This window comes from Phyllostomus discolor, chromosome 2, assembly GCF_004126475.2.
Source record: "Phyllostomus discolor isolate MPI-MPIP mPhyDis1 chromosome 2, mPhyDis1.pri.v3, whole genome shotgun sequence".
Classification (NCBI taxonomy): domain Eukaryota; kingdom Metazoa; phylum Chordata; class Mammalia; order Chiroptera; family Phyllostomidae; genus Phyllostomus; species Phyllostomus discolor.
This window is the reverse complement of record NC_040904.2, coordinates 7,742,694-7,770,200: the sequence shown is the minus strand read 5'-3', so window position 1 is coordinate 7,770,200 and position 27,507 is coordinate 7,742,694. Positions and strand designations below refer to the sequence as shown.

Genomic DNA, 27,507 nt, shown 5'->3' with positions numbered 1-27,507 from the left:
CCTGGCGGCCCCCACGTCTGCCAGCGGGGAGGACTCGGCTGAAAGGGGAGGACAGACTCCAGTGAGGAGGGCTGCCCTTGGCTTTGCATCTGTGACTTCGTCCCCCTGTGGGCTACATCACGTGTCCCCGGGAGGAGCCAGGCATGTTTCTGAGGCTGCAGAGGGAACGGCTTGTATCTGGTTCGTGGCTCTGAGGAGCCAGGCGGAGACCCGGACGGGCACCACGGAGGAACCGATTGGCAGGGCTGGTTTACGGGTTGAGGAGCGATGGCCAAGTGGCGGGTCTGCTCGCATGGGTTCCCTGTGGCCGGATCTGGGCCTGCCCTCCTGCTGGTGGATGCCCACCGTGGGCCTGGCCGGGCAGGGTGGGGCTGGGGGCGGCAGTGAATGCAGGCAGCAAGAAGCCACGGCAGCTTGCAGATAAGCACCTGCAGGTCCGCATGTCCCTGTGGGGGCCGTGTCACCTGCTGGGGCGGGGCAAGGACTGAGTGGCTACTGGTTCACAGCCCGGGTCGGCCACGTGCCAGCTCTTTGAACTTGGATGAGGCATTCTCTCTGCCCCTCAGTTGCCTCGTCTGTAGAGCAAGCAGAGTAACAGAGCCCCCGTCCAATCACTGAGTCATCATAGTGGTCTAGTGCCTGGCACATGGAGACGTGTACTTACCTTCTCAGTGCTATTTCTGGAAGCCCCCCAACCGGTTGTCCAGCCTCTTTATTTATTTACTTTTCCTCACTGTGACTTTCCTCCTCAAAACAGAGATTATATTTTTGCGTAGAGATTGGATTGGCCTCCCCCAGAGCCTTCAGCGGCCGCCTGCCACTGCCCCACAGAGCTCACTGGGAGCGCTCACCCCACAGCCGGGCCGTCCGTCCGAGGTCGGGTTCCCTCTGATGCCTTGGCCCGCACTGGAGGCCCAGCCCCTGTGCCCTCTCCCACGGCACCGCATCCTGGACACTCTCCTAGTTTACTCAAAAAGGCCACCTCCTCCACGAAGGCAGTCAGTCCGGCCCAGCTGGAAGCCCCTTTCTGGCCTTTGGAATGCCGTGGCTCTTCCTGCCTTTCCCGTGGAACCTCCCACGTGACGCCTGGTCTCGGGGTTCCTGTGGTCTTCCCCCTTCCCGGCCTGGGTGCTTCCGCGGGCAAGGGCTGTCCACACGGTGCCTGTTGGCCCACCGCACCCTGCACCTGGAGGATGGGTGTGCTGGCTCTGCCTCAGGCGGGTGGGGACTGCAACCGCCCTCTGTTGGCTGCCCTGGGTGGTGGGTGACAGCGAGCTTTCTTTCATTCACCTGCACCGCCTGTGTCTGGGTGCTGGCCTGGCTCCGGCCAACAGCGCTCAGGGACCGGCTTTGTTCCTCGGTCAGGTCGTCCCTCCCCTCCAACCTGGAGATCCGGCGGCTGGAGGACGGAGCCGAGGGCGTGTTCGCCGTGACGCAGCTCGTCAAGCGGACCCAGTTCGGCCCCTTCGAGTCCAGGAGAGTCGCCAAGTGGGAGAAGGAGTCCGCGTTTCCGCTGAAGGTAAGGGCCGTGCCGGGGAACCAGGGAACCGGGCGCTGCGTGACCGCCCTCCGAGGTGACCGCCCTCCGAATGAGCGGGCGCCGGGGCCAGAGTGCCCGTGGCTTCCAGGCGTCCTGGAAACGGCTCCAGCTGGCGCAGTTCTGCTCGCTTTCCCGCAGAGTTGTTCCCCCTTTTCCCTCCAGTGTGTTTTCCATGACCCGGGAGCATCCAGGTTAAGTCAGCATTTCGTCGTTTCCCACTCCGCAGCCACGAAAGGGAGTGTGTTTAGAGCCCAGGCACGGGGAGACCCAGATGCTGCCTTCCCTTCCGTCACGACCTGGGAGGAAGTGACCGGCCGTAGGGGCGGGCAGTGCTGTCCTCTCTGGCAGTGGTGTGCTGGCACGGCTGCCTGCTGCCACCCCTGGGCAGAGCCAGTGTCCTCTGCCTGGCTCTTTCCAGAGGACGGCGCCGTGTCTGGGCCGCGGTAGACCCCGGCACAGTGCGGCGGCTCCGAAAGCCCACCAGACAGGGGTGGGGCAGCTCCCGTGCGGAACTGAGAAGAGTGAGACAGAAGGCGCAGGGAGGGCTTACAGCACTGAAGTGTGGCCCGTGGGCGCCCCCAGGGCCGGGGGACGCAGGTGCTGTTCGTGGGCTGTCCCTGTGCCCGGTGCAGCACTGGCCCCGAGCCAGCCTGCGCAGGAGCAGCAAGGAAAGGCGCGGGGCAGGGAGCAGCTGCCCACGGAGGTGGGCTTTTCCTGGGCACCCTCAGCAGGGACTCACGTTTTGGGACGGAGACGAAATCGATGACCTCAGGTTTGGGGCAGTCCTTGGGAAAAGGAACTTTCGAGGCCGATGTCAGAAAAACGAGGGGGAAAGGAAAGGCACTTGGCTTGTTTGCCAGAGAGAAAGGACGAAAGAGGCTGCTGGCTGCGGGCTTCATGGGGCCCAGGCCGCATGGTGCAGAGTCCCTGTGGGCCGAGGCCCCTTGAAACCGTCCCGCGTGCGCCTCTCGGTGACTCGATGCTGAGGGTCCGAGTCTGGCACGAGTTGTGTCCGGCCCCGGCTCAGCCTCAAGCACCTGTGTGCCTGGGGCAGCTTTCTGCCCCTGGAGGGAGGGAGGGCAGAGGGTCCCCCGGGAGCACGCCCCCCACAGCAGCTGGGGTCACTAGGCACCCGGTGGCCCTCTCTGCCCTCTCCCTAGTTCCCAAGGGCTCCCCCCTCCCCCAGAGGGGCCTCCAGCTCGGTCGCAGTGGGGAGCCCCTACGGGGGAAGCCCAGGAGAAGGGAGAGATTTTTCTCCTGTGGTGAGGGAGTAATACTTGCATCAGAAAACAGGCGACGAGAACCACTGTACTTGTGTTTTGAACTTCAAAACACTCGTTTCTCCCCCTGCTCCCTGCTTGCATTGAATGCACAAGGAACAGTGCTCTGTTACGGAGCAGGGCTCGTCTTAGAAAGACAGGGGACTTTGCCCAAGTCACTGCACACTCTGTAATAGGGCCAGGAGAACTCAGGTGTCCCAACACCCATCTGGACTGTGAGTACAACCTGGCATCCTAATTCCCACCTGGGCCGTGCATAGCACTCAGGAGAATGCATGACACTTGGACCAGGTGTAGCGCCCAGCTAGCCCAATGACACCTGCACCTTGAGTACAACCGAGGCATCCGGATTCCCACCCGGGGCACGGGCAGGTGTGGAGTCGGGTGTCCGTTTCCTGCCTGGGTCAGGAGTAGACCTCAGTCATTCTCATTCCCAGCGAGGCCGTGTGTGGAACTCAGGTGTCCTGCTGGTACCTGGACAAGGTGTAGAGCTCAGACGATCCAGTGACATGTGGACCAGGTGTTGAACTCAGGTGTCCTGATGCCACCTAGACCAAGAGTGAACTCAGATGCTTTCACGCCCGCTTGGCAGCTGACTAGAGTTGGTCCACGAGTGGACCTTGAGGAGACCTCAGGTGTCCCCCTGCCCAGCTCGGCCGAGTGTTGGACTCGGGTCTCCCGATAACTCTGCGCCTTGGAGTGGGCCTCGGGTTTCCTGGTGCCGCCTGGACCACGAGTCGCACTACCCAGCCACCCACCTGGGCCACAGGTCAAAATCAGGCGCCCTGACCCCCAGCTGAGCCGTGCAGAGAACTCAAGTGTCCCAGCGACACCTGGACCAGGTGTAGACCTCAGGTCTCTCAGTCCCCACCTGGGCCAGGCGTAGCGCTCGGGTTTGCCGATGACACCTGGGTCTTTCACTGTATCGGCCGCTTCCCTTTCGCCCGTGACCCACCTAAGCTGCCTGAGACCCTCCTAAATAGTATAACCCCCTAAACAGGACGGGCACGGGGCCTGGTTTAGCCCCCTGTGTTGCACCGTCTAGACTGGGTGCTCAGCCCCGCCCCACCCCCGACACACACAAACACACACACACACACAGACGCACACACGCATGCAGACTGGTGGGTAACCAGACCCTGCTCGGCGGGCCCCCCCCACCCCAGGTGTTCCAGAAGGACGGGCACCCCGTGTGCTTCGACACCTCCAATGAGGACGACTGCAACTGGATGATGCTGGTGCGGCCGGCGGCGGAGCCCGCGCACCAGAACCTGACGGCCTACCAGCACGGCGGCGACGTGTACTTCACCACCTCCAGGGACATCCCGCCGGGCACCGAGCTGCGCGTGTGGTACGCCGCCTTCTACGCCAAGAAGATGGACAAGCCCATGCTGAAGCAGGCCTGCCCCGGGGCCCACGGTACGTGGCGGCCTCTCTCGGGCCGGGCCCCCGGGCTACTGCGTGCAGGGGCCTGACGGCAGTGAGGGGCTGTGCTTGGCGAGCTGGCTGGGTGTGGGGAGGGCGTGGGGTGGTCTTGACCCCACGGGGCTGGGCCTGCTGTTCTGCTTGGTAAGTGTCCGGGCTGACAGACAACAGAAGAGCTCGCCCCTAAACCAGACGTTTGCGGGTGGGAAGTCGTGCCTCTCAGCTCTGCTACAGTAAGCCCCGCCCTCGGGCACAGCCAGCTACGTCCTGGCCCGGCCTGGTCCTCTGAGGTCGGGCGCTGTTCTGATGTGGGGCAGAGGGAACCCGTCCCGGAGAGGGTGAGGAGCCTGCCCCGTCACAGTGCAGGAGATGGAGGGTCTGGCCCCGGGCTGTGCGGTCCCCCGTACAGCCTCCTCCAGAATGTGGGGTACGTGCATGTGTGCGCATTCAGAGAAAGACCTGGTAAAAGTCACATGTGCGATTGGCCCAAACCCGCCGTTCCTGTTGGAAAAGCCAATCAGTCGTGTCCGGAGAACCAGGGTTCCAGCATTGCTTCATGAAGGGGACCCGTTGAGTTTGAATCTTTCCTGCCTGTGGGTCTTGGTGGCTGGTGGCATGGGTCCTCGGGGACGTGGCTGATGCCTGACGTCTTTCACCCGTCGTAGCTGCGCTGGTGTGCACTCCACCTGGTGCGGTGGGGGAGACCTGTTTCTTGTTGCCACGGAGATTATTGCCCCGACGCCCCCTAGTGGCAGGCCTGCCGCAGCGAATGGCTTGTCTCCTTTTCGTTACAAACCCAGTGTGATAGGAAAGGGCTCCAGAGTGGGAGCCTCCTCGCTCAGATGGTCTGTGTGTCCTGTGTGTGTTCAGGTGGCCGAGGTCTGGTGAGCTGCCCCGGGCAACACACCCGGCACTGTGTGAGGGGAGGACTCGGTGACACTGCCCAAACAGCAGGAAGAGATTGTCCCACGGTCCGGAGGCCAGGAGTCCGAGATGGAGGTGGGGGCGGGGCTGGCTCCTCCCGGAGGCTCTGCGGGAGAACCCTTTCCAGCCTGTCTCCTGGGCTCTGGTGCTGCAGGCCACCCTTGGCATTCCTGACTTGTGGCTGCATCACTCTGGTCCCTGCTGCCCTGTGTCCCTGTGTTGGTTCTTACAAGGACAACAGTCACCGGGTGTGGGGCCCACCCTCCTCCAGCCCGACCTCACCTTACTTTCATGACGACTGCAGGGGCTCTATCCCAAGCTTCCGGGTCCCTGTGCAACCCAGTGCAGGCTGGGTGGGGCTGGTGGAGTGGGGACGGCCCCCACTGCTGGTCTGGCGGCAGCAGGACAAGGAAGGAAGCTTGGCAGTGGGGGCTCACCCCTTCCCAGAGATGTTCACGGGACGGCTGGGCTTTATGGGGTGTTCTTGCTTTGGTAGTGAAGTGGATGGAAAGGGTTTGGAGAGACGGTGACTCTCCACCACCCTCTGGGATCTGCTACGAGCAGGCGCCTGGCCCCCAAAGGAGGCACCGCTGCGGCGCCCCACTGGGTCGGGCGGCACTTCCCAGCGTGCCGAGCTGGCCTCCCCAGGCGCGGCCTGAGGTCGCAGGGCTCTTTCTGACCTGGTTCTCTCGCGTCCCAAGCAGCTGACACTGTACCTGGGAGCAGCCCAGACTGCACGTTGGGATTTGGGGTGTTAGAGGCTGACCTTGTCTCTTACATCCTGGATGATGATGGTACACCCCTCATGATGCTCAAGGTCAAGGTCAAAGCAGAGGCTGGTGCCACTTATTGGAGTTGTAGTTGTTCCGTTTGTGTTTACCTGCCAGAGAGCTTTTCCACCCAGAGCTGAGGTCTGAGAGAACAGATTTGGACGGAGTAAGCCTGGTGCTGTGTCGTCCCAGCACTGGCCGTCAGGATCACGAAGGTGACCGTGGTCCCTCCTCTAGGCTTCTGAGAATGGGGGACGCTGTCAATGACGGGACAGCCAGCATGGGCTGGGAGGCGTGGTCACCCCAGACCGGTGAACTTAGGTACTCTGAGATTTTGGACATACTGTTCATGGTTTTCTGTTCCGGGACAAATGACAAGCATTTCTTGAATGTAGTGAGAGTTATCGGCCACCATGGTGAGTCTGAGCGGGCGGCTGTGGGGCTCAGGGTCGGCCTCCGACATCGGGTCCCCAAAACTGCCTCTGTGATGAAAAAGGTGAGGCGTGCACACGTCGTGCATGTGGGCACGTGTTCTAAACCACACCGAACATCACCGTTCTAACTCGACGACTCGGCGTTTTGGGCTGGCTCGTGCTAGTGTTCTTTAGAGCGGCACGGGTGACGCGTGGCTGACACACTGGGAGACACGGAGACATCCAGGGTGCAGGTCCGAGAGCCCTGACGGACGGGCGCGCAGGGGTGTGAGCCCCGCCCCAGTCCGCAGGGGGCAGAATGCGCTCCCCACCCGGGGACGGGCTTCACACGCAGCGCCCCGGGCCCTGGCGAGCTTCTTGCTACCCCGTGTCCTGCCGTGTCTTTCCCCGCCCTAGAATGCTGTGCGTGTTTACCCGGCTGGTCCCGCCGTGCGAGCCAGTCACTGCTCGCTCTCCCTTACCTGCACCCCTTCTCGATACCCCCTGGGGGAGCACCTTCCCTGCGGTCACCATCTCTGTGGCATTGTGTCATGGCTGAGGTGTCACGCTTTGGGGAAACACTGCTCTTTTGTGGCCTGTGGAACATTGCCTTCTGGTTGTTGGCTGTTCTCTTCCTTAAGAATGCTTATTTACCTTTGGGGACATGCAGCAGTCATCACGACCAGGTCTTCTCATTAGTCCCGCTGACCCCTGCTCGGGGGGTTTCTTACTTCCGGCCCGTTGAACTCACGTTCACGGTAGTGACGTTGTTCCAGGAGACGGGCCTGGACTCACGTGGGTCTGCCAGGGCAGCTTCCGGCCCACCCGCCTCTCCTCCTTTCCTGGGACTGTCCTGGGCAAGGGCGGTGGTCCTTTTAGACGCCCGTGTGTGTGAGGAGGTAAGTGAGAAATGGGAACTTGGCTCTGACCTCTGCTCATCCCCATGTCCCAATGCTCTTTCCCTCCGAGTGGGGGTTCCCAGAGGGCCGTGCAGAGATCGGGGCGGGGCGGGAGGGGGCGGCCCGTCATGGGCTCCTGCTTCTGGTTCCGCTCCCTCCTGACCCTCTGCTCGCTGTTTGTTCTTAGTATAACAGACGTTTCATAGTGCGCTTACATTTCTTTTTTAATTTTAAAAGGACTCAGAAGGGGCATGAAAACAGTGGTAGCAAAGGTTGACGTCTTTTTCTTCCATGCTTTGCAACCTTGTTGCTCGTTTTTGATACAGAAAGATCTGTGCTTCCCAATCCCTGCCCCACCCCCCAATACTGAAAGCCTGTGCAGTCGCCATGCTGGATGGTTTAGTTAAGGACCCGGGACTTAGCTGAGCGCGTGGCCTGTGAGGGTCGGCACAGGCTGTACAGTGACGGGAGTGGACATGGTGGTGGCAGCTCGGGGCCCCAGGCCAGCGTGGACAGGCTGCCAGGCGGGGCTCAGAGAAACCAGGCCAGGGGGTCACATCCCCAACATTTAGGTCCCACAAGAGCATCAGTCATTTTTTTTAAAATGTAGTTTATTGATTATGCTATTACAGTTGTCCCATTCCCCCCCTTTATTCCCCTCCGCCCTGCACACCCCTTCCCACCAGCATCCCCCCCTCTCCCCTTAGTTCATGTCCATCGGCCATACATGTAAGTTCTTTGGCTTCTCCATGTCCTATACTATTCTTACCCTCCCCCTGTCTATTTTCTACTTATCGTTTATGCTACTTATTCCCTGCACCTTTTCCCCTACCCTCCCACCTCCCCCTCCCTGCTGATACCCTCCATGTGGTCTCCTCAGGCATTTTTAAAGGAGGCCGCAGTCCCCTCCCCCCAGCCAGGGTCTCCCTCTGTCTTCCGTGGACCCTGGTCACCTTCTCCCTCCTTTGGCCCCCCGGGTCCCGAGAGGAAGAAAGACTAGAGGCTCGCCTGGACAGCAGCCACCTGCCCCGGGGGGCCATTTAAATCTAAGTTCAAGTGAAATAGAAATAAAAAATCAGTCCCCTGAGGCACTAGCACATGTCACCGCCGTCCGGGACTGCGCAGTCACACAGAATTCCTGTTGTTGCCCAACGTGGTGGACAGTGCTGGGCCGAGGCCGCGGCCACACCGGCCGCAGGGCGCACTGGCCACCGTTCGGGTCCCACTCTCTCGTGGTGTGAGCTGATAAGGGACTGAGGAGTTTGGCGTCGTCTTTAGGGTGCATTTTTCCCTGGAGGTCGTTCAAAGGGTCCGCCTGGTCCCCTGGGGCTGACTTCTTAGAGGAAGACACGCTTCCGTGCGGGGCCAGACCCTGCCTGAGGCTGCCATGGCTCCGCCTCTCAGTGCCCGGTCTCCTCATCTGAGAAACGGGAAGATGCATGGGGACCGAGCGAGTCCGTGTGTGTAAAACTGCGAGGACCGCATGGTGCCCGGACCCTCGGAAGCGCTCTCGAGCGGACAGGCGCACCCTCTGTGGGGCGGGGCGTCCGGGGACAGAGGACCTGCTGCGGATCGCCTTGTCTCTGTCTTGAAGCTGCAGGCGCCCCGGAGAGCAGCGCCCCGGTGGAGTCGGAGCCGAGCCAGTGGGCGTGCAAGGTGTGTTCCGCCACCTTCCCGGAGCTGCAGCTCCTGAATGGTAAGGGCGGCGCGGGGCGGGGGGCGGGCTGTTGCGTCAGGCTTTTCAAAGTCCCCGGTTGGTCGCTGCGATGTCCGCTGCCACTGGCACACCACGCCTTTTAGACGGCAAGACGCACGGCCGGCCACCGCGTTGCTCCCCAGCAGCCTCCCGGAGCAGCTCAGCCCCGGGAGGGTGTTGGGGGGGGGGGCTGTGCCCCTCAGACAGACCTGCGTGCGCGGAGACCGGGCCCCGCCCTCCACCCAGTGCCTCCCCCAGTTCCTGTTTGTGCGCTTTGGCTCTCGGAGGTCCCCTTCCGGTGTCTGGCGTCACGCGGTCTCACTCTCTTTGGCTTGTTACGCTCGGCGCCATGTTACAGCCCGGGGAGGCTCCGACTGTGTCTCGTCTTTCCACGTGTTTCCGGCTGCCGGGCGGGTCATCGTCAGCGTGCTCTGCTGCGTGTGGCTCGGCTGCCAAACGCTCCCTCCCACCGGCGTCACGCAGCGTTGCGTTTGTGGTGTGCGTTTGTTTCTCCCCCGCACGCGTTCTCGGTGGGCGCTCTGCCAGCGCCGTGTCCCCGAGCATGACACCGGTGAGGGCGCAGCAAGAACGTCCTCCGTGGCGCCCGAGTTGAGCCAGTGGAGGTTTGCAGCAGGAAGAACCCCGTCCTTGGCCCCTGTGTGTTTGAGGGCGTCGGTCCCCGTGGTCCTGTGGGCCCCCTCCTCCTGCCTGCTGGTGCCCCGAGACCCCGCTGGTCTGAGCCGCGCTCACCTGCCCTTGGGGGCCTGGCCACGCTCCCCTTTGCACCCACTGTGCCGCCTGTCTCCTGTGTTTCGTCCCGGTCTCTTGGCTGGGGGCGGCTCTGAGGCTTTTTCCGTTGGAAATAAAGCAAAGGGTTGTTTGCTTTTATGTGCTGTTTTTAAAGACATGGATAGATTGAATGTTTCTCCTATTCCTCTTAGGGGTTACGTTTTTAAGTGACCGTGTTATGTACTTACTGTAGAAAAATTACAAAAGGCAAATAAGCCAAAAGAAGAAAATTTAAAAGGCCTGGCACGTTACCATCTAGAGATTATTGGTGTTCTCACATGTCCTCCGATACTTCTGTGTGCACACGTGTGTGTCCGCAAGCATTTGGTTTGCACACACCTGTGTGCGGTGCACCCGCTCTGGTTTTATCACCGCACTGACTTTTCAAGGTACCAGTGACGTTGGGTGCAGTGGGAATGCTTTACTTTCAAAAGCAGTGGACATAAAGTTTATTCACCTTTGCAAAGGGCACGTGATCAGCGGGTAAAACTGAAGGAACTAGCCGAGGGGGTGGGAGCGGCCCCACTGACGGGCTTCCCCACGCCCCTCTGCATGTCCCCCGCCCTCTCCCCCTGCAGAGCACCTGCTGGGCCACTTGGAGCAAACCAAGAGCCTCGCCCCGGCCAGCCAACAGCAACAGGAAGAGGCTCCGGACAAGGAACCAGACGCATCTCGGGGGGAGCCTCCCGCAGTTCCCAAGAGCATGAGTGCCGCCAAAGAGCAGAAGAAAAAGCCTCGAAGAGGGAGAAAACCTAGAGCCTCGAAACCAGAGCAGCCGCTGGTCATCATTGAAGGCAAGGAGCCGGCAGGTGAGGGCCAGTCCCGGGGGAGGAGCCTGCAGGAGAGGGCCAATCCCAGGGGAGGAGCCTGCAGGAGAGGGCCAGCCCTGGGGGAGGAGCCTGCAGGAGAGGGCCAATCCCGGGGGAGGAGCCTGCAGGAGAGGGCCGGTCCCGGGGGAGGAGCCTGGGGGAGGAGCCTGGGGGAGAGGGCGGGTCCTGGGGGAGGAGCCTGGGGGAGAGGGCGGTCCTGGGGGGAGAGGGTCAGTCCTGGGAGACTGGAGGGACCTGAGGTCAAGTCACCTGTCACCTGCATTTAGGGCAATAAAACTGAATGCTGGAATCCCACACGGAGGTGGACTCTAAGTCCCCTTTTCCTGTAAATTAGCTCTTTTGGAGTGCAGTTTACACATGATACAGTTTGTACTCTTAAGTGTGCAGGCTGTGAGCTTAGACAGGTGTGTCAGCACCTGACGAAGACAGAACTTGTTCCTCTCCCAGCCACTTCCCCCTGTCGCTCATGAATCGGCCTTGCCCACCTCAGGAGTGCGTGTGAATGGTCTCCTTCAGTGTGCAGTCTCGCAGGCGGCATGTGGGGGGGTGACTCGTCCATGCTGGGTTTCAGCCGCTCCCCCTCGGTGGCCGAGCTGTGCTGTCCACTGCGGGGATGCCCTGACACCTGCAGGTGGGCACCTAGCTTGTGTCCCAGCCCCGGCAGAAGCTCATTCTCCGTGACAACATCCCCAGTTGGGTTTGGAGGGACCCCTGACCCACTTCCGCGGCCTGGGTCTCCTCGCTGCCCTCTCCACTGACCGCTGGGCCATTTCCTTGGTGCTGCTGTTACATCCCAGGATTCCTTTTGCTGGCCGGTGCACAGCCCACTCTGTGGGCCTGTGTGGGGCTGGTAGAGCAGAAGAGGGTTAGACTCTGCCCCCCTGGTCTGAACAGGGAGGGCCAGCGAAGGGACAGAGCTGTTGTGTGATTGTTTCTGGGGTGGGTAGTTGCGTTGGGAGGATGTGCGGTGGGCGAGGTGGTCGGAGCGGTGCCTGCGTTTTGTGTGATCTCCGCACGCCTTGTCTGTCCGGAGGTCCAGGCCAGGCCCCTACCACTGTGGTTACTTTGTAGCTCGCTCCTGGGCTGAATGGTTATCTGCTTTGGAACGTGCTTAAGGTGGCTATCTAATGATAAAACTAGTATCTCCAAATCTCCCTCACGACTCATGTGATAAGTTACAAGATCCCACCAGCTATCACAACGCCGTGTTTTCGGCTGCCGTGAAGAGGGATGGAAGTGGCGTTACGTGACTGCTGTGGTTTTAAAAAGGCCTCGCGGTGTGCAGCTCCGGTTTTGTGTTAAGAATACTGTTTTGTTTTTCTGCATGTGCAGATGAACACGTGGGTTCTAAAGCGGTGCTGGCGTTCCTTCCTTTTCTTCTCACCCGTGTAAACCTTGCCATCCATGCCGTGGGCCCGGCCGCGGCGCCCGTGGGCGTGCTGTCACGGTTGGGTTGTGTCCTGCCCCTGCCGTGACGGTGACCTGGCCTTTCCCTTCCTTCTGCACAGAGCAAGTGGCGGAGATCGTCACCGAGGTGCCACCGGACGAGCCGGCGGCTGCGACCCCGGATGAGCACATCGTGGAGCTGGTTTTGGGGAAGCTGGCCGCCACCCCCAGCGACGCCACTTCCATGCCCAAGTGAGTCCGGCCATGGCATGCGGGACAGGAAGCGCTGTGGGGCCGTGAACCCGTTTGGGAGGGAAGGCGCCTCCCGATGGGGAGGCCTGGTGACGGGGTTGGGGTGGCGTTTGTGTCTTGTGGTGGAAGCAGGCAAGCTCGGGAAGCAACAGGAACCCAGGGGTTTAATGGCACTGTGAAAAAATTTTTAAGTATTTTTATTTTGGTAACATAGGCATAGCATGACATTTATCACCTCAACCATTTTCAGAGTAGAGTTCACACAGATTCCCCATTGCCCACCTTCATGACTTTTTTATCTTCCTTAAACTGAAACTGTATACCTATGTAACCATTACTCCCTCCCCTTCCGCTCTCTGTGTCCGTGAATCTGAACACTGGAAGGACCTCCTGTGGGTGAGGCCACACAGCATGGTCCTTGTGTGCCTGGCTTCCGACAGGCAGCGCGAGGCCCCCCCCCCCCCCCCCCGCGTGGGAGCCTGCGTCCGGCGGCCTCTGTTCGAAGCCGAGTGGCCCTCCGCCACCGCGTGGGCAGACCGCGCCCTGCCGCTCCGCCTCCAGCGAGCACGTGCTCGGTCGCCTCCCCCCCCCCCCCCCGGGCCGTGATGATAAAGCAGTTTCATCTGTCAGTTTCTGTGAATCTGACACCTTACTCAGCGTTTTCCTTCTTCTTCTAGTGAACAAGGGAAGTGTACTTTGTCTTTTGTTGTTGTTATTCCTGGGTAATTTCTGCCCTGACCGTGTTGAATGAGCTGCTGGCGATCGTTTTCCCCTCTGGCTCTTTTTGGAGTTCCTTTTACCATTTTTCACATGCGCCTGGTCCCCCGTGGTCCAGAACCCTGTGGAAACGCTGAAACCGAAGCCACGTTAGAATCGGTGTTACCTGTTTGTTTACTCACAGTCTGTCTTTGTGCCCCGAGGGCTTCCGCGGCTCACAGGAAGAGGGCGCTCTAAAAATCAGGCCCCGGGGAAGTAGGAAGCAGCGAGGAAAGCCACGTGGATGTGGCCACTTGAGCGGAAGCACAGTCTGAGCCGAGGCCCCCTGGTGGCCGGAGTTAAACTTACGAGTGCGCACGGCTGGCACAGAGACAGCTTCCTGCACCATCGGGTGTCCCAGGCGCCCCTCCCTCTGGATGCCCGGGCCTTGGGGGATGCCTGAGCTCGTCCCCTTCCTCCTCCCGTCAAGCCGGGACCACGTGGAAGGACCCTTTCCGAGGTGGCTGGAGTCTTGAACCCTTGCCCCCAACCGCCCAGGGCCCCCGGTGTCTCACCGTTCGCCTGTCTCCCCGGTCAGGTTCCCCCATCACCAGAGCAGCAGCATCACGCTCAAGAGGAGTCTGATCCTCTCCAGCCGGCACGGCATCCGGCGGAAGCTGGTCCGGCAGCTGGGGGAGCACCGGCGGGTGTACCAGTGCAGCACCTGCAGCAAGGTCTTCCAGAACAGCAGCAACCTGAGCAGGCACGTGCGCTCGCACGGTGAGTCCTGGCCGTCGCCCCTGCTGGCGGCGGCCACTCGGCCAAGCGGCTGCCCATCCTGTCCTGTCCCGGGCCCCGCGAGCCAGTGGTTCGGAGGCACCCGGCTCTCAGGTCGCGCCTGCCGTCGGGTCAGCCTTTCACTGTTGGTTGCGTAGGTGACAAGCTGTTCAAGTGTGAGGAGTGTGCAAAGCTGTTCAGCCGCAAGGAGAGTCTGAAGCAGCACGTCTCGTACAAGCACAGCAGGAACGAGGTGGGTGCAGCCGCGGGTCCCCCTTCCTGGTCGCGGGGCGATGCGGGCCTTCGACCGACAGTCAGGGTGTGGGGAGAAGTTAGAGTCGGGAGAGAGGAGAGAACTGAAAGGACTGAGCCTGGCAGTTTGGGGCATCCAGTGGGCTGGCCAGGCACAGGCGGGGTGGGGGGGGTGCCTGGAGGAGCTGGTGCAGGGGCAGGGGGCCGCTGCGGGCTGTGCGGGCACCTGAGTGTGGGTGCTCTTTCTAGGGCAGCTGGGTGGGAAGAGGGAAAAATTTTCATCTTCCCGAGTTGAGTAGGGGAGTCATAAAGAAACGTCGTAAACCACAAACACACACGTGGACATTGCTAGAATATTCCATCAGGAAGCTCGTTCTGCTTGAACCCCCTCGGGCCCCTCCACTCACTGACGCGCTGCCCTCTGCCCAGGTGGACAGCGAGTACAGGTACCGGTGCGGCACCTGCGAGAAGACCTTCCGCATTGAGAGCGCGCTGGAATTTCACAACTGCCGGACAGGTGAGCAGGCGCCGTCTAGCGTCGCTTCCCGGGGGACGGACGGGATGGATACCGTGGACGTGGGAAGGGAGTAAAGGTGGAGTCACCAGATAACCGCACCTCTGACACTCCCCGCCACTCATCAGTCGTCTGAAGGCACAGGTGGAAGCTCCCTGCATCTAGAGGAGCTCACCTTTCTCCCTTCCTGTCATGCATGCCCCACGTTCAAGACCCCGCGTCACCCTCGCGAAGCGTGGTGGGCAGCGCTGTTGCGTTTGTGCCAGGACCACGTGAGACATGGAGAGGGGTGGGGTGTGCCTGCCGGAATGCCTGTCTCTCACCTGTCGGCAGGGTCTTGCGTAGCCTTCCCTTCCGTGGGGAGCCCCCAGTGGCCAGGACAGAGCACCGCAGTGCCCTGCCCAGACCACGCTGCTCTGAGCCCATGTCTGCCCGCCAGTCTCCAGTGATGTGGGGGCCCCCGTTCTACTCGCGCTGCGATGCGCCTGGGCCCGGGGGGCTCCCTGGGTCTGGACAAGTGTGCTGGGCCCCGTCTCTGGCGAGCTGGCAGCTGGTGAGCACACGTAACCTAGAGATCCCCACGCACAGCAGGGAGGCAGTGGCGTGGGAGCCCAGCCGGTGGAGAAAGCCCCGTCCTGTCCCCTCTGTGCCCACCCTGTGTGCAGCAGGTGATTTGCGTTCTCCCTCTCTCTAGGAGCCCTAGCACACCCGGGAGAGGGGGGGACCCGTGGCCGGCGGCTTAGAGACCTACCAGGTTAGCCCTTGACACCGAGCCCTTCCCTGTCGACCCTCTGTGTGCGTCGCTCGTACCTCTGTGCTGGTTCTCGTTGAGGTGGGTCTCTGGGGAACCTCAGCCAGCGTTAGCTCCAGCTCCATGGCCCCTCCCGCCACAGCCAGCGCCTGGCCCGGTGGCGACTGCCATGTCCCCGTGTTTGGCTCGTTTGTTCATTTGTTGTGTTGTGAGGGCCCCTGTCGGAAACCACGGCCTGTCTCTCCATGGCGCCTTGCTTGCTCCCATGGCAGGCGAGTCTTGTTTCACCTGAGCTCCAGGTGCTCGGCAGCCTCCGCGTCCGTGACACTAAACGACCTTGAACAGTTTCAGACAGACTGCCAGTGTGCCGCAGCACCTGCATTCCCTGGAGCCCTGCACCCCGAGTGTTGCCCCAGATCTGGGGCCAAACCACCCAGCGGTCTCCATTGGTGCACTAGCAGCAGAGAGCCGCAGGTGGGGCCGTGGTCCCGGTCGGGCGACGCCCCGTGTGGCCACTCGTGGATCTGCAGGAGTGCGGGAGTGGGGTGGGGCTGTCGGAGTGTCAGGGGCAAGGGGGGTGGCATCCTGCCCTGCCCTGTCTGGTGTGTGGTGGGCGACCCCAGGTCCAGGAAGAAGAGTTGTCCTCTCTAACTGCCTCTCTGGACACAGAGGAAACGGGAAGTAATGACAGAGGGTAACAAAAGAGGTCAGAGCCGCAGACGCTACACGTCGGTTGAAGCTCTGGCCGACCAGACCAGACCTGACCTCCTCCTTTGGTACAGGGAGCAGCCGGGCAGCCGTGGCGGCCGTGCTCTTTCTCTCTTCCGACAGCACTCTTGTTTCGCAGGGTGGAAGTTTGGGGTGGGGAACGAAGGGTACACCTGGAAATGGGGCTCGTTGGCACGACCCAGTGCTTGCATGCTGTTACACTTTTCACCTGTTCACGTTAGGAACATGTGTGTCTTCCGCCGACCACGAAGCGGAGAGTGCGTGTGACGTGAGGGAGGGGCTTTGGGGTGTGCAGTCTGGCGGGCTTTTCTCAAGCCCCCTTTCCTGGGTGTGACAGGGCGTTGGCGTTAAGTCTCCTGAGTGGTCCCCAAACTGCCCTTGGCCATCGGACTCTGGAATGGCGAGGGTTCCCCTCCAGGCCCTCAAGAAACACATGGCCCTCCAGGCCCCCCGGGCAGGTCGGCTGCCGAGAGATCCGCCGTCTTGTCTCCCGGCGACCCCGCGCCCGCACCCTCCGCCAGAGCCCAGGGCACAGGCCTCTGTTCTCTGTTGCTGCGTTCCGCACAGACACAGACGCGGGGCCCGAGGGCCCCCGGGTTGTTGTTGGTGGGAGAGGGTGTTGGCACCAGACACACCGTCTGCGCTCCCGACGGTGCCCGGGTGCCACGGCGGAGCAGCCGCCCCGGGTGGGGCGCTGGCGCCGGCAGTTCTGCTGCAGCTCCACTCCGGTGGGCAGAGGCCACACCCGGGCCGGGGGTGGTTGCCAGGGATCTCCCGCCACACGCTGGGAGGGACACTGGGAGGCACTCATGGGAGGGGAAGCTAGAGCCCAAGGGCACGCTGTCAGCTCCCGGGGGAGTGATGCAGCTGCCCGGAGCGGGGCTCACCTGGGCGGGTGAGCAGGTGTGGGCTGGGCAGGGTCTTTGTGACCTGACGGAACAGCCTGGTGACGGCGGCTCCTCACAAAGCAGGTGGGAGGCGCCCTCGGTCTGGGGGTCCCGTTCCTGCGAAGCTCTGCTGGGGAACTTAGCAGAAAGGGGGGAAAAGGCTACGTCGCTACGGATCATTGAGTTATCGACAGTGTCAGAATAACGAAGGAAACTGCGATAAGTAAACTGGGTGGACTGTTGAGTAGCCGCTGAAGCAAGCGTGAGCATGTTTTGCATAAGCACACGTGCCGCGTCCACGTGAGTGTGTGTTCAGGCGATCGTGTAGATGCGCCCGGGCTGCGCCTCGACTATGCGTCGGGGCCACCTGAGACCTGTGGCCCGAGTCCCCGGGATGTGCTGGTTGTCGCTGCAGGCTGGGGGCGGGGCGGGATGCTGCAGAACACCCCAGGGCCCAGGTCGGCCCCCCAGGGAAGGGTCTGGCCCACGTGTCAGCAGAGCCCGGCCGGAGACCCTGGGCGTGGGGTCCTTCGACACACCCAGGGCCCTGCTGCAGCGGAGTGAGTCCCGTGTCAGGTTCGCTGCAGAAACCAGCAGGTTTCTGGGGGCCTCGGACCCGTGTGTTTGGCGGTGTCTGCTGCCGTCAGCGAGGCCAGCGGGCTGAGCCCAGGGCCCAGAAGTGAGGATGATGGGGTGCGACCCGAGGGTCTGTCTGGGTCCGGGGAGGGACATGCACCGTGACCCACACCGGCAGGCCCACCTGCACAGCGTCCTGTGGGGGGCTCCTGGGGATGGAGAGTCCTGGCGTGGGTGCTCCGGGAGGGCCATGGGCAGGGAGGGCTGCCTTCCGGGGCTTGTGTAGGGGACAGGCCTGTGGGTGACTGGCTGTGGGGGGAGGTGTAGTGGGGGTGGGGTGAGGGGCAGAGCAGAGAACGAGCAGAGAGGCTGGGCACTTGTGCTAGGCATGAGGCCCTGAGGTCACTGAGCTGAGGGAAAAGGCCAGGTGGGTCAGGCAAAGACAGACACCTGGAGAGGTGGCCATGCTGTTTACGCCCACCCAGAGCAGGGCCTCAGGGGAGCCGGGAGAGCTGGGGACGTCCTTGGCACCTGGAGGGAGAGAGTGCAGTGGGACAAAGAGGGGTGGGGACCAACGGAGCTCCTGGCAGAGTGCTGTGACTGCTGGCGAGGAGCCACTGGGTGGCGTGGCGGGGAGGGAGGCAGTGGAGGAGGGTGGTGGGGTGAGGTTCGGGGGTGGAAGGAGGGGAGCTGGCTGTTTACTCCCGCCTGGTGCTTGGGCAGAAGCCACAGCGGCACCGGTGACACTGCTCCCTGGCCGAGGGGCCCTGGTGCATCTCCGCCCTTCACCTGCGCCCACTGCCACTCCCACTCCCACTCCCACGGCCACAACGTGGAGCCTGCATCTGGTGCCGTTCACCTAAGAGCTGCTGTGTCTGCTTGCTTCCCGGACAGATGACAAGACGTTCCAATGTGAGATGTGTTTCAGATTCTTCTCCACCAACAGCAACCTCTCCAAGCACAAGAAGAAGCACGGGGACAAGAAGTTCGCGTGTGAAGTCTGCAACAAAATGTTCTACCGCAAGGACGTCATGCTTGACCACCAGAGGAGGCACCTGGAGGGTGAGCACACCTGCCCGGGGGCTGGGCTCTTGCGGCGGGGGGGAGGGAGTAGGGGCCGTGCCCATGTTGTCCATGGCTCTCTGGACGCGGTTTGGCTCTGCCACCCTCCCACGGAGTCACCACACTGTGGGAACTCGGTTCAGGCGTGGAGACGGGGTCCACAGGGTCGTGTGCCAATGAGAGCAGCTGCGAGTGCCCAGGTGTTAGGAGGGGAAAGGGTTAAGGAGCCCAGGCTCTTTTCAGGACTGAAGGTCACACAGTCATCAAAAACATTTTTTCAGAGCTTTTTTTAACATAGTGAGCGAATGCATTTGACGTGATAGAAGGCGGGAGAAGGCCAGGGTGTGGACGTGCACGGCACATGCTTCCCGCCACGTGCACAGAGCAGAGTGTTCCGGGCGGGCCCGCGGCGGGGCCCAGGCTGACGTTCCCTGGCTCCCCTGCTCTCTGTGGGGGCCCCCTGCCCTGCCGTCTGTAGCAGGCTCGGGGCCCGGGGGCTGCCCGTCCAGGCGGTGGATGCCCAAGAGGTCGGGGCGAGAGCAGCGTGGACTTCAGGGGTCCAGCGATGGGGCAAGCTGGGGGAATGCGTCAGGACCAGAAACAAGGTCCGGGCCAGGGGGCCGGTGGGTCGGACCCTGAGCTGTGCGGGCAGCACCCCGAAAGGGAGGGCGTGAGCACTGCGTGGAGAACCCTCACCCCCGGAGGCCTCCGCCAGGAGCCTGCCCGGGCACACCTTCGTTCAGGGCGGCGTGTTTATGGTGGCCATCCTGCGTCTTACCCTAACGAGACTCTGCCCTCCTGCTGGCCAGCCCTCACCGAGTGAAGCTGCCTTTTCTTAAAAGTTTGGGGGAAAACCATTTTCTAAAGAATCACAAATGGAGTGCATTGAAGCTCGCAGTGACCACCGCTGGCAGGCTCTGTGACTCTAAGTGAAATGACCCGTCACGGAACCAGCTCCACCGCAGGCTGATTGGTGGAAGCGAGAGATCCTTCGGCACGTCATCAATCTCCTGATGACATGACGTCACGTGAGGACTTGCTGTGCGTGCTTGTTGGGAAGCGGTGTATGAAGCCTGACGGTGCCACACAGGCGTGCAGGCACACGCATCGTGATGCCTTTCTCAACCCAGCCTAGGGTCGTGGCTTGTCCGCTCCCTGGCTGCACCTGGTGGTGCTTCCTGTGGCCTCGTCAGGTCTGCCGCTTCTTCCCTTGACTCAGTACGGGGTGCACAGAGGGGCTCACGAGCCAAGCGTGGTGACTGGGTGGCCTCGGTGTCCTCACCTGTGCGTGGGACCCCTTGGGCTGGTGGATGGGTTAGCCAGACCCCGCTTGTGAGGTCCCGAGTGCAGCCCTGCGTACCGTCCGCCGTCGGCACTGCCGGTGGTCCCCACAGGACAGGTAGATGCCCGCACCCGGGCTGGGGCTGCGTCACAGCCCGGCGTTGCACCTGACGCCTTGATCGTTGTTCTCTGCTGTGTGAGCGGTGCTGCCGTGGCCCTCCTGTGGCGCCACCCCCCCCCCCCCGCCCCGTCGGCCGGAGTCAGTGCCGGGCCCGCTCTGGCCTGTGGGCTGTGTGCCTCGGCTGCCTGTGGAGAAGGCGGAGGTCCGGGCGTTCTTACATCCAGCCCCATGTTTCACACCCTGTCACGTGGGGACGTCCCGGAACGTGTAGAAAAAGAGACCCTGAGAAGTGAACGTCTCTCTTTTGTTCAAGGATAACCTGTTTCATGCAAACTTCTAAAAGCGTTTGATCCCATTTATGAGCAGTGATGCTTTAAAACCATGCAGATTTTATCATCATCCGAGTTTGCACCCCGATCCCAAGTGAACTGATTTAATTGGAAGGATGAGTAGTGGCCCCTTTTTAATGAAAAGCCTGCCTACCCAGAGGCGGCCTGGCTTTTCCCTGAGCCTGTCCATCGGGTGCTGACACCCGCCCGGTGGTCGTCCATCGTAACTCCTCCTCCACACCGTGGAACGGACACCGCTTGCTGCTCTCGGGTTCCCGGGTGTTCCAGGTGCAGACGCCGTGTCCCCGAACCCCAGGCACACGCGGTCTCTGCTCCCGCTGTGTAGGCGCGGTGTTGAATGCTGGCCCACGTCACAGCCGGGGGACACCACCCACCCACTCGTGTGTCCCCATGCTGTGGGCAGCCGCCTGCTGTCCTCTGGAAATGGCGCTGGGCTGAAGCGGAACCGACCGCTGTCACATGTTGACTCTATCGCTGGGGCGGGCTTTCCAGGCGTCCGGCGGGTGAAGAGGGAAGACCTGGAGACCAGCGGTGAGAGCCTGGTCCGCTACAAGAAGGAGCCTTCGGGGTGCCCCGTGTGCGGCAAGGTGAGGCGCGCGCGGCCCTGCAGCCCGGGACCCGGAGCTCATGGCGTCCTTCCGTTGCAGCTCGGAGCCCCGCCCGCTGAGTCTCCAGGGGAAAGGTCGGGGGCGAAGGGGCACTCGGGTGGCCTTAGGCTGCCCTGTCCACTCATCGGTCCCCTTGTCATTGGATCTTTTGCCGTAGGGCTGGGTCTCCAGTGACTGAGCTCAGAAGTGAGCGTTTGCCCTGTAACAGCCCTTTTCCTTTTGCCACGCCCCCACTCACCTCTCACGACGCATGGATGCGCCGAGGCCGGCTGCGTGCCCGGGCCTGGAACTAGTGTCCCCCTCGGTGTGCAGAGCGCGTGCTGCGGGGGGGGGGGTCCCCAGCAGGCTCTGTGCCAACACACGCAGGGGGTGTGGGGGGGCCATGCCCACCGGCCTGTGTTGGGTCCAGTTTCTGAGTCAGCCACATGCAGCCCACGTGAGCCCCGGGTACTGGGGCCGGGGGGGGGGCCCGGGGCAGACACTAGAGGAGCGACGGCCTCAGCCGGACGGCCGGTCAGTGGCAGCTCGGCCCAGCCTGCTGCCCTGTGGCAGCATTTCCCGACTTCTGTGGGCCTTCTCCGGAGGAAACGGAAGGAAGCTGCGTGTTTCTGGTTGTGGTTTCTGCGGCGAAGCCCGGTGTTGTTTGTGAGAGGCGCCTCACGCCCGCCCCTTCGGCCCGCAGGTGTTCTCCTGCAGGAGCAACATGAACAAGCACCTGCTGACCCACGGCGACAAGAAGTACACCTGCGAGATCTGCGGCCGCAAGTTCTTCCGCGTGGACGTGCTCAGGGACCACATCCACGTCCACTTCAAGGTGCCGGCGGCGGCCCCTTTCCCAGCAGCCCCCGCGGGGCCCAGCCAGCCACGTCTTCACACGCTCCACTCCACTGTCCGTGGTCTCGTGCAGCCCCACGCAGGGCCCCCGTTAAAGCTCCTCCCGCCGGGTGGGGGGGTGGTGGCGTTTGCTGCCCCCTCCTCCCTGCCTTTGAGGACAGCGAGGAGGGGGCCGGAGCTGGGGGGGGCAGCGAGGACTTGGGGTCATCATTGAGGGTCGGGGGGAGAGCCAATCCAGGGAAAACGAGGGGTGATGGGGATGCTGAGACCCAGGTGCAGCTGGCAGCCCCCCCCCTCCCTGGAGACCCCCACCGGCCCGCAGCTTAGTGCTTGTTTGGGGCAGTCCCCAGCCCCAGCACAGGCTGGGGTCTCACTGGGCAGGTCTGAGAGATGGTGGGGGCGAGGCAGGAGCAGGCAGGGGGGCCCCAGTGGGGACCTGTGGGTGCTAGTCCTGCCACCCTCGGAGCCCCCACATTTCCCTCTGCGAGGTGAGGCCCTGAGCCCTGCCATGGGAGGTGGGTTTCTCTGGGGGTCAGCCTGAATCCAGCAGAGCAAAGGGCCTGGTGGGTCTGAGTGCCACCGGCGCGTGGCCCCGATGGCTGCTCGTGCTCCCGGGGCTAGCTCTTCTCCAAGGTTGCCCTTCCTCTGCTAACGGGGAGTGGGCGATCAGCTGGTGCCGACACGGGGGTTTCCCGTAGAAGAAGTGCAGCCGCAGCCCCAGGGAAACCTCTGTGCTTCGGTCGGAGGGAGCCGGGGAGAGACGATGGAGAACTTCCCGCTGGGACGCTGCTTCTGCCAACCCCCCTCCATCACTGCTCCAGCACCCTAAGTTTTGCTTCCTGACGAAACCTGGCCAGCAGTGCCGTGCGTCCTGGCAGCCGCTGCCCGAAAGCAGGCGGTGGCGGGGAGAGTGGCCGACGGCCCCTGCAGCTGTCAGAAGGAGTGGCTGAGACGGGGAGATGACCCCCAGGCATGGCCAGGCCTCCTCATTCCAGATGTGGCCACTGACCCCTGAAACTCTGCTCCCTCAGCTCCCAGGCTCGCCCCCCATACAGCTGCCCCTCCCTGGGTGTTTCCGGCCTGTGGCAGGACTGTTCCAATGTTTGTTTTTCAGAGAAGTCAATGGCACTTTAGGAACTTGGGGGCGGTAACCATCACGTCACACGGAAAGAGGCCTTAGAGTCCCCCCCATTGACAGAAGCCACCGTCGAGGCCAGGGGTGTTAGGTGTTCCCAAGTTCAGGGGGCAGGGAGTGCACTGTTGCCCGCCCTCACCCCCGGTGGGCGTCGGCCCTGGGCACGGCAGGTCTCCGAATGCAGGCAGGGGCCCCGCGGGTTTGCCGTCGGGGAGCTGGGGTGGGCCGCTCGTGTCCCACATAGGGAGCTCGCAGGACTGCCCACCCGTCCCCGGGCGTGTCGGAAACCGGGCTCTGCGACCTTTGCAGGACATCGCGCTGATGGACGACCACCAGAGGGAAGAGTTCATCGGCAAGATCGGCATCTCTTCGGAGGAAAACGACGACAATTCTGACGAGAGCGCAGACTCGGAGCCTCACAAGTACAGCTGCAAAAGGTGTCAGGTAACCCGACGGCTCGGGGCGTCGGGACAGGAGGCTCGGGAGCAGGGCCGCCGGGCCCCTCAGGCTCAGGCTCAGGTTCCGGGAGCCTGGCCCGGTTCCCCCCCATTCGCATGGGCTTTGTCACGGGTGTCCTGAAAGGCCGCCCCATGTCACTGTTCTTAGGGGTGGAGCGTGGTCTCACGGCTGTCACGTGGGCCACCCCTCAGAACCAGCCTCCCAACTGGCTTGCGTACGGCCAGGTGGCTAACCAGGGGGACGTCTGGCTCCGAGAAGGGCGGCCGTGGACGGGGCCTCCCCTTCCCCCGTCTCAGGCCAGTGGCCCTTCGCCACCACCCGCCCCACACGTGGTAGGGGGCCTTGCTCAGAGGCAGCGATTTTGTTCTCAGAGGACCCTGGGCTCCATTTTCAGCAGCTGGCCATATGCTCCGTGGTCCCTGCTCCGGGCTCCGCTGCTCGGGAAAGTGCAGGTCATGCCCTGTCAAGTGCAGGTGCCTGTGTTCCCTGCAAGCACCGGCACATGTGTGCTCACCCGGGCACCTGGCCCTGCACCTGTAGGTCGGAGTGACTGATAGGGAGGTCAGGTGGGTAGAGAGGAGGCTGTGAGGCCAGGATCTGCCAGGGGGCCCAGGAGGGGCTGGGTCCACTCCTCACGGTCCTTTCGCTGCAGCCTGGCCCGGCGCTGCCCCTGCCTCTAAGAGCCCTCTCCACACCTGTCAGGGTGATGGGCTCTCACGGGCATCCCTGCGCCCTGGCGGGTGGCAGTGCGTGCTGAGCCTCGGGGGCCGGGCTGCGCATGGGCTGAGCCGTGGGCCTGTCCGCAGCTCACCTTCGGCCGGGGGAAGGAGTACCTGAAGCACATCATGGAGGTGCACAAGGAGAAGGGCTACGGCTGCAGCACCTGCAACCGGCGCTTCGCCCTGAAGGCCACCTACCACGCCCACATGGTCATCCATCGGGAAAACCTGCCGGACCCCAACGTGCAGAAGTGAGGCTCCCGGGCTGTGGGTGCTGGGTGGGGGCCGAGGGAGGCGCGGGCAGTGGCGCTGGAACGGGCCAGTCCGTCCGCTCTGCAAGCCCCAGCTGGGTCCCCGTTGATTCTGTCCTGCCCCGGGCTCACGTATGCCCCTCCCTGCCAGGACATTCTGTGACCGGCCGTGTTCCAGGCCTGTGGAGCCACCAGAAGCCCGTCTCCCAGTGATTAGGGTCCCTGACTGGCAGCCCCAGGTCTGGCTGCAGCCCAGACTCAGTGCCCCGAGCCTGAGCGAATGAGCAGGTGGATGGCAGCTGCAGTAGCCATCGTGGGCCTCAGTAGTAAAGGGTGGCAGGAACAGCAGGAGCGGGCTGCCCAGTTCTGGAGGTTGGGGCCTGAGATCGCCGCATTGCAGGGTTGCTTCCCCCGGGCTGCTGGAGAGAGAACCTGCTCCAGGCCCTTCTCCTTGCCCTCGCACTTGGCCCTCTCCCTGTGTCCTCACAGTCGTCCCTGTTGCCCAGGTCCCCGTCCACATCTCGCCTCTTCGTGAGGACGCCAGGTGCACTGGACTGGGGCCTCCTCCAGGGACCTCGTTTCCCCCCCGCTCCCTTGTTAGACCCAGCCTCCAGATCCAGTCGTGTTTGGGGAGCTGGGGTTCGGGTGTAGATGTGGGTTTGAGTGGCAGTCGCATGAAGCCCCTGATAGCCCTAGAATCTGTGTCTGTGGCCAGCTCCATGGCACATTTTCGGTCCCGCCTGTGCCAATCACGGTGCCCAGGACAGGTGTCCCTGCTGTGGGCAGTCCCCGCCCCTGCAGGCCGCCCTGAGGCTTGGGTCCGGTTCCAGGTACATCCACCCGTGCGAGATCTGCGGGCGGATCTTCAACAGCATCGGGAACCTGGAGCGGCATAAACTCATCCACACGGGTAGGTGTCCCCTCAGGCCCGGGCCGGGAGCTGGCCCGGCGCACTGGCCGCCTCTGCAGAGCGGCCCTGTGTTGTCCCCTCCCGCTGCGTTCATCTGTCCCCGCTCCTCCCGTCCGGGCCCCTCGTCCACTCCCAGCATAGCCGCCCCCTGCCCGTCACCCCTGCGGTCCTCGGGCTGCCTTCCTGCTTCCAGCTGCAGGGGCCGCCTTCCCTCCTGGTTACTGCCTTGATGCTGCGACCACGGATGCGGGTCTCACGGGCCTCACACTTGGGTGTGTTTGTCTGTAAGGTGTGAAGAGCCACGCCTGCGAGCAGTGCGGGAAGTCCTTTGCGCGGAAGGACATGCTGAAGGAACACATGCGGGTGCACGACAACATCCGGGAGTACCTGTGCGCCGAGTGCGGGAAAGGTAGGTGTGGGGCCCGGCGCCCGGCCAGGTGCACACACCTGGGTCACAGGTGTGCCACCAGCCACGGAGCTCCAACTGGAGGGCACTCAAGAACTGGCATATCAGTGCAAGGGGGAGCTCTAGCGGGGGCTGTGTGTGTGAGAACTGGCACATCAGTGCAAGGGGAGCTCTCACGGGGGTGTGTGTGCAAAAACCAGCACATCAGTGCGAGGGGGAGCTCTCACAGGGGTGTGTGTGAGAACTGGCACATCAGTGCGAGGGGTCACCACAGCTGTCAGAGGGAGCCCAGATGTGAGGACAGCATTTAAACGAGGGACCTAAAACCAGCACAGACATGAAGAATTCAAGGCACAGACTGCTTTGAAAGCGGGGAAGTAGTACAACATGCAATTGTGTGCAATATGAAATAACTCTAAGAATCACCGTGCGGCCTGAGCATAAACTCGGCTGTGAATCACTGCCGAGCGCAACCCGCTAGGGGCTAAGACGGTGATATACTCTGACAGGCAATCGCTGGGACCCGTATTTCATCAGGTGAAATTCGTTAAATAACAAGCCTGTTCAAAAAATATCTCCCAGTAAGTGAAACTTAAAAACAGGTAACCCTAGTACACGGTAAGATTTTAGTCCACTTCTGAGTTTAAAACACCACCACGAGGACCCAGAGGCCTGGCTCAGGGCCCCTTCTCTGGCTCCTCCCAGTGGCCACCGGGGGGCGGCCCTCGTTCGGATGAAGTTATCGCTCTGCCATCGGGGTCTGGCTGAAATTCTGTATTTTTTTCTTTCTTTTTATTGAGACATAGCTGACGCGCCACGTTGTGTAAGTATGACGCGTACAGTGCGTTGGTCTGACACAGTTATAAACACAGTACGATCGCTACAGGGGGGTTGGACGACCCCCGTCGCATCCCATGTTCACTGGCCTTTCCTCTGTGTGGAGGGCAGTGCAGGTCGAGGCTGTCAGCAGCTCTGAGGTTCCCAGTGTGACAGCGTTGTGTCTCCAGAACCGACTCATCTGCCCTTTGTGCCCTAAACCACCTCTCCCCGGTCCCCCCACCCAGCCCCCGCCACCACCCTTCTGCGCAGCTTTCACAAGTTTCGTGTTTTAAGAATCCATATACAAGTGATGCGCAGTACTTGCCTTTCTCTGTCGGACTCGCCTCACTTAGCATAATACCTTTAACGTCCGTCCACGCTGTTGCAAATGGCAGGACTTCCTTCTTTCTCGTGGCTGAGTAATACTCCATTGGGTAGATCACGTCTTTTTTATCCGTTCATCTGTGATGGACACTTGGGTTCTTTTCCCTCTTGGCCGTTGTGACTAATGCAGCAGCGAACATGGGGATGCAGACGTCTCTTCGAGACTCTGTTTCCGTTTCTTCTGGAGACGCACCCACAAGAGGAGTTGGTGGTTCAACTGATGATCTTTTGAGGAACTGCCATTCCGTCTTCCGCGGCGGCTGCCCTAGTTTCGTTCCCACCGGCCGTGCACAAGGGCTCCCTTTCTCTGCATCCTCACTGGGGTTCACCATCAAAAACCACCTAAGCTGGTTTCATATAAACCATCTCATTATGGTTTAAATGGCTTTCCCTGATGCTTAGTGATGCTGAGCACATTTTCATGTACCTGTTGGCCGTTTGTAAGTTTGGAAAAATGCCTTTTCAGGCCCTTAGCCCATTTTTAATTGGATTCTCCCTTCCTTCTTTCCTTCCTTCCTTCCTTCCTTCCCTCCCTCCCTCCCTCCCTCCTTCCTTCCTTCCTTCCCTCTCTCTCTCTCTCTCTTTCCCTTTCTTTCTTTCTTTCTTTCTTCTTTCTTTCTTTCTTTTTCTTTCTTTCTTTTTCTTTCTTTTCTCTCTCTCTCTTTCTCTTTCTCTTGCTATTGAGTTGTAAAGTTCTTTATCTTTTGCTGTTGAGTTGTACGAGTTCTTTATCACGTCTCTTACTGGGTATGTGGCTCGTGGCCATTTCTCTGGCTCTGTAG

General features: G+C 61.9%; 1 protein-coding gene across 1 annotated transcript in view; it reads left to right on the top strand.

The window, feature by feature from the left end:
* The window catches only part of PRDM15 (PR/SET domain 15), an 81,258-nt gene that overhangs the window by 15,534 nt on the left and 38,217 nt on the right, over nucleotides 1–27,507 (top strand). Inside the window, exons 4-19 of the mRNA XM_036019836.1 lie at nucleotides 1,366–1,519; nucleotides 3,987–4,239; nucleotides 8,846–8,947; nucleotides 10,315–10,545; nucleotides 12,075–12,204; nucleotides 13,499–13,680; nucleotides 13,836–13,930; nucleotides 14,359–14,446; nucleotides 15,138–15,197; nucleotides 18,281–18,448; nucleotides 20,693–20,787; nucleotides 21,491–21,622; nucleotides 23,087–23,221; nucleotides 24,043–24,206; nucleotides 25,037–25,116; nucleotides 25,406–25,574. Of these exons, the coding sequence (XP_035875729.1) occupies nucleotides 1,366–1,519; nucleotides 3,987–4,239; nucleotides 8,846–8,947; nucleotides 10,315–10,545; nucleotides 12,075–12,204; nucleotides 13,499–13,680; nucleotides 13,836–13,930; nucleotides 14,359–14,446; nucleotides 15,138–15,197; nucleotides 18,281–18,448; nucleotides 20,693–20,787; nucleotides 21,491–21,622; nucleotides 23,087–23,221; nucleotides 24,043–24,206; nucleotides 25,037–25,116; nucleotides 25,406–25,574 (2,238 nt within the window). The remainder of the gene's footprint in view (nucleotides 1–1,365; nucleotides 1,520–3,986; nucleotides 4,240–8,845; nucleotides 8,948–10,314; nucleotides 10,546–12,074; nucleotides 12,205–13,498; nucleotides 13,681–13,835; nucleotides 13,931–14,358; nucleotides 14,447–15,137; nucleotides 15,198–18,280; nucleotides 18,449–20,692; nucleotides 20,788–21,490; nucleotides 21,623–23,086; nucleotides 23,222–24,042; nucleotides 24,207–25,036; nucleotides 25,117–25,405; nucleotides 25,575–27,507) is intronic.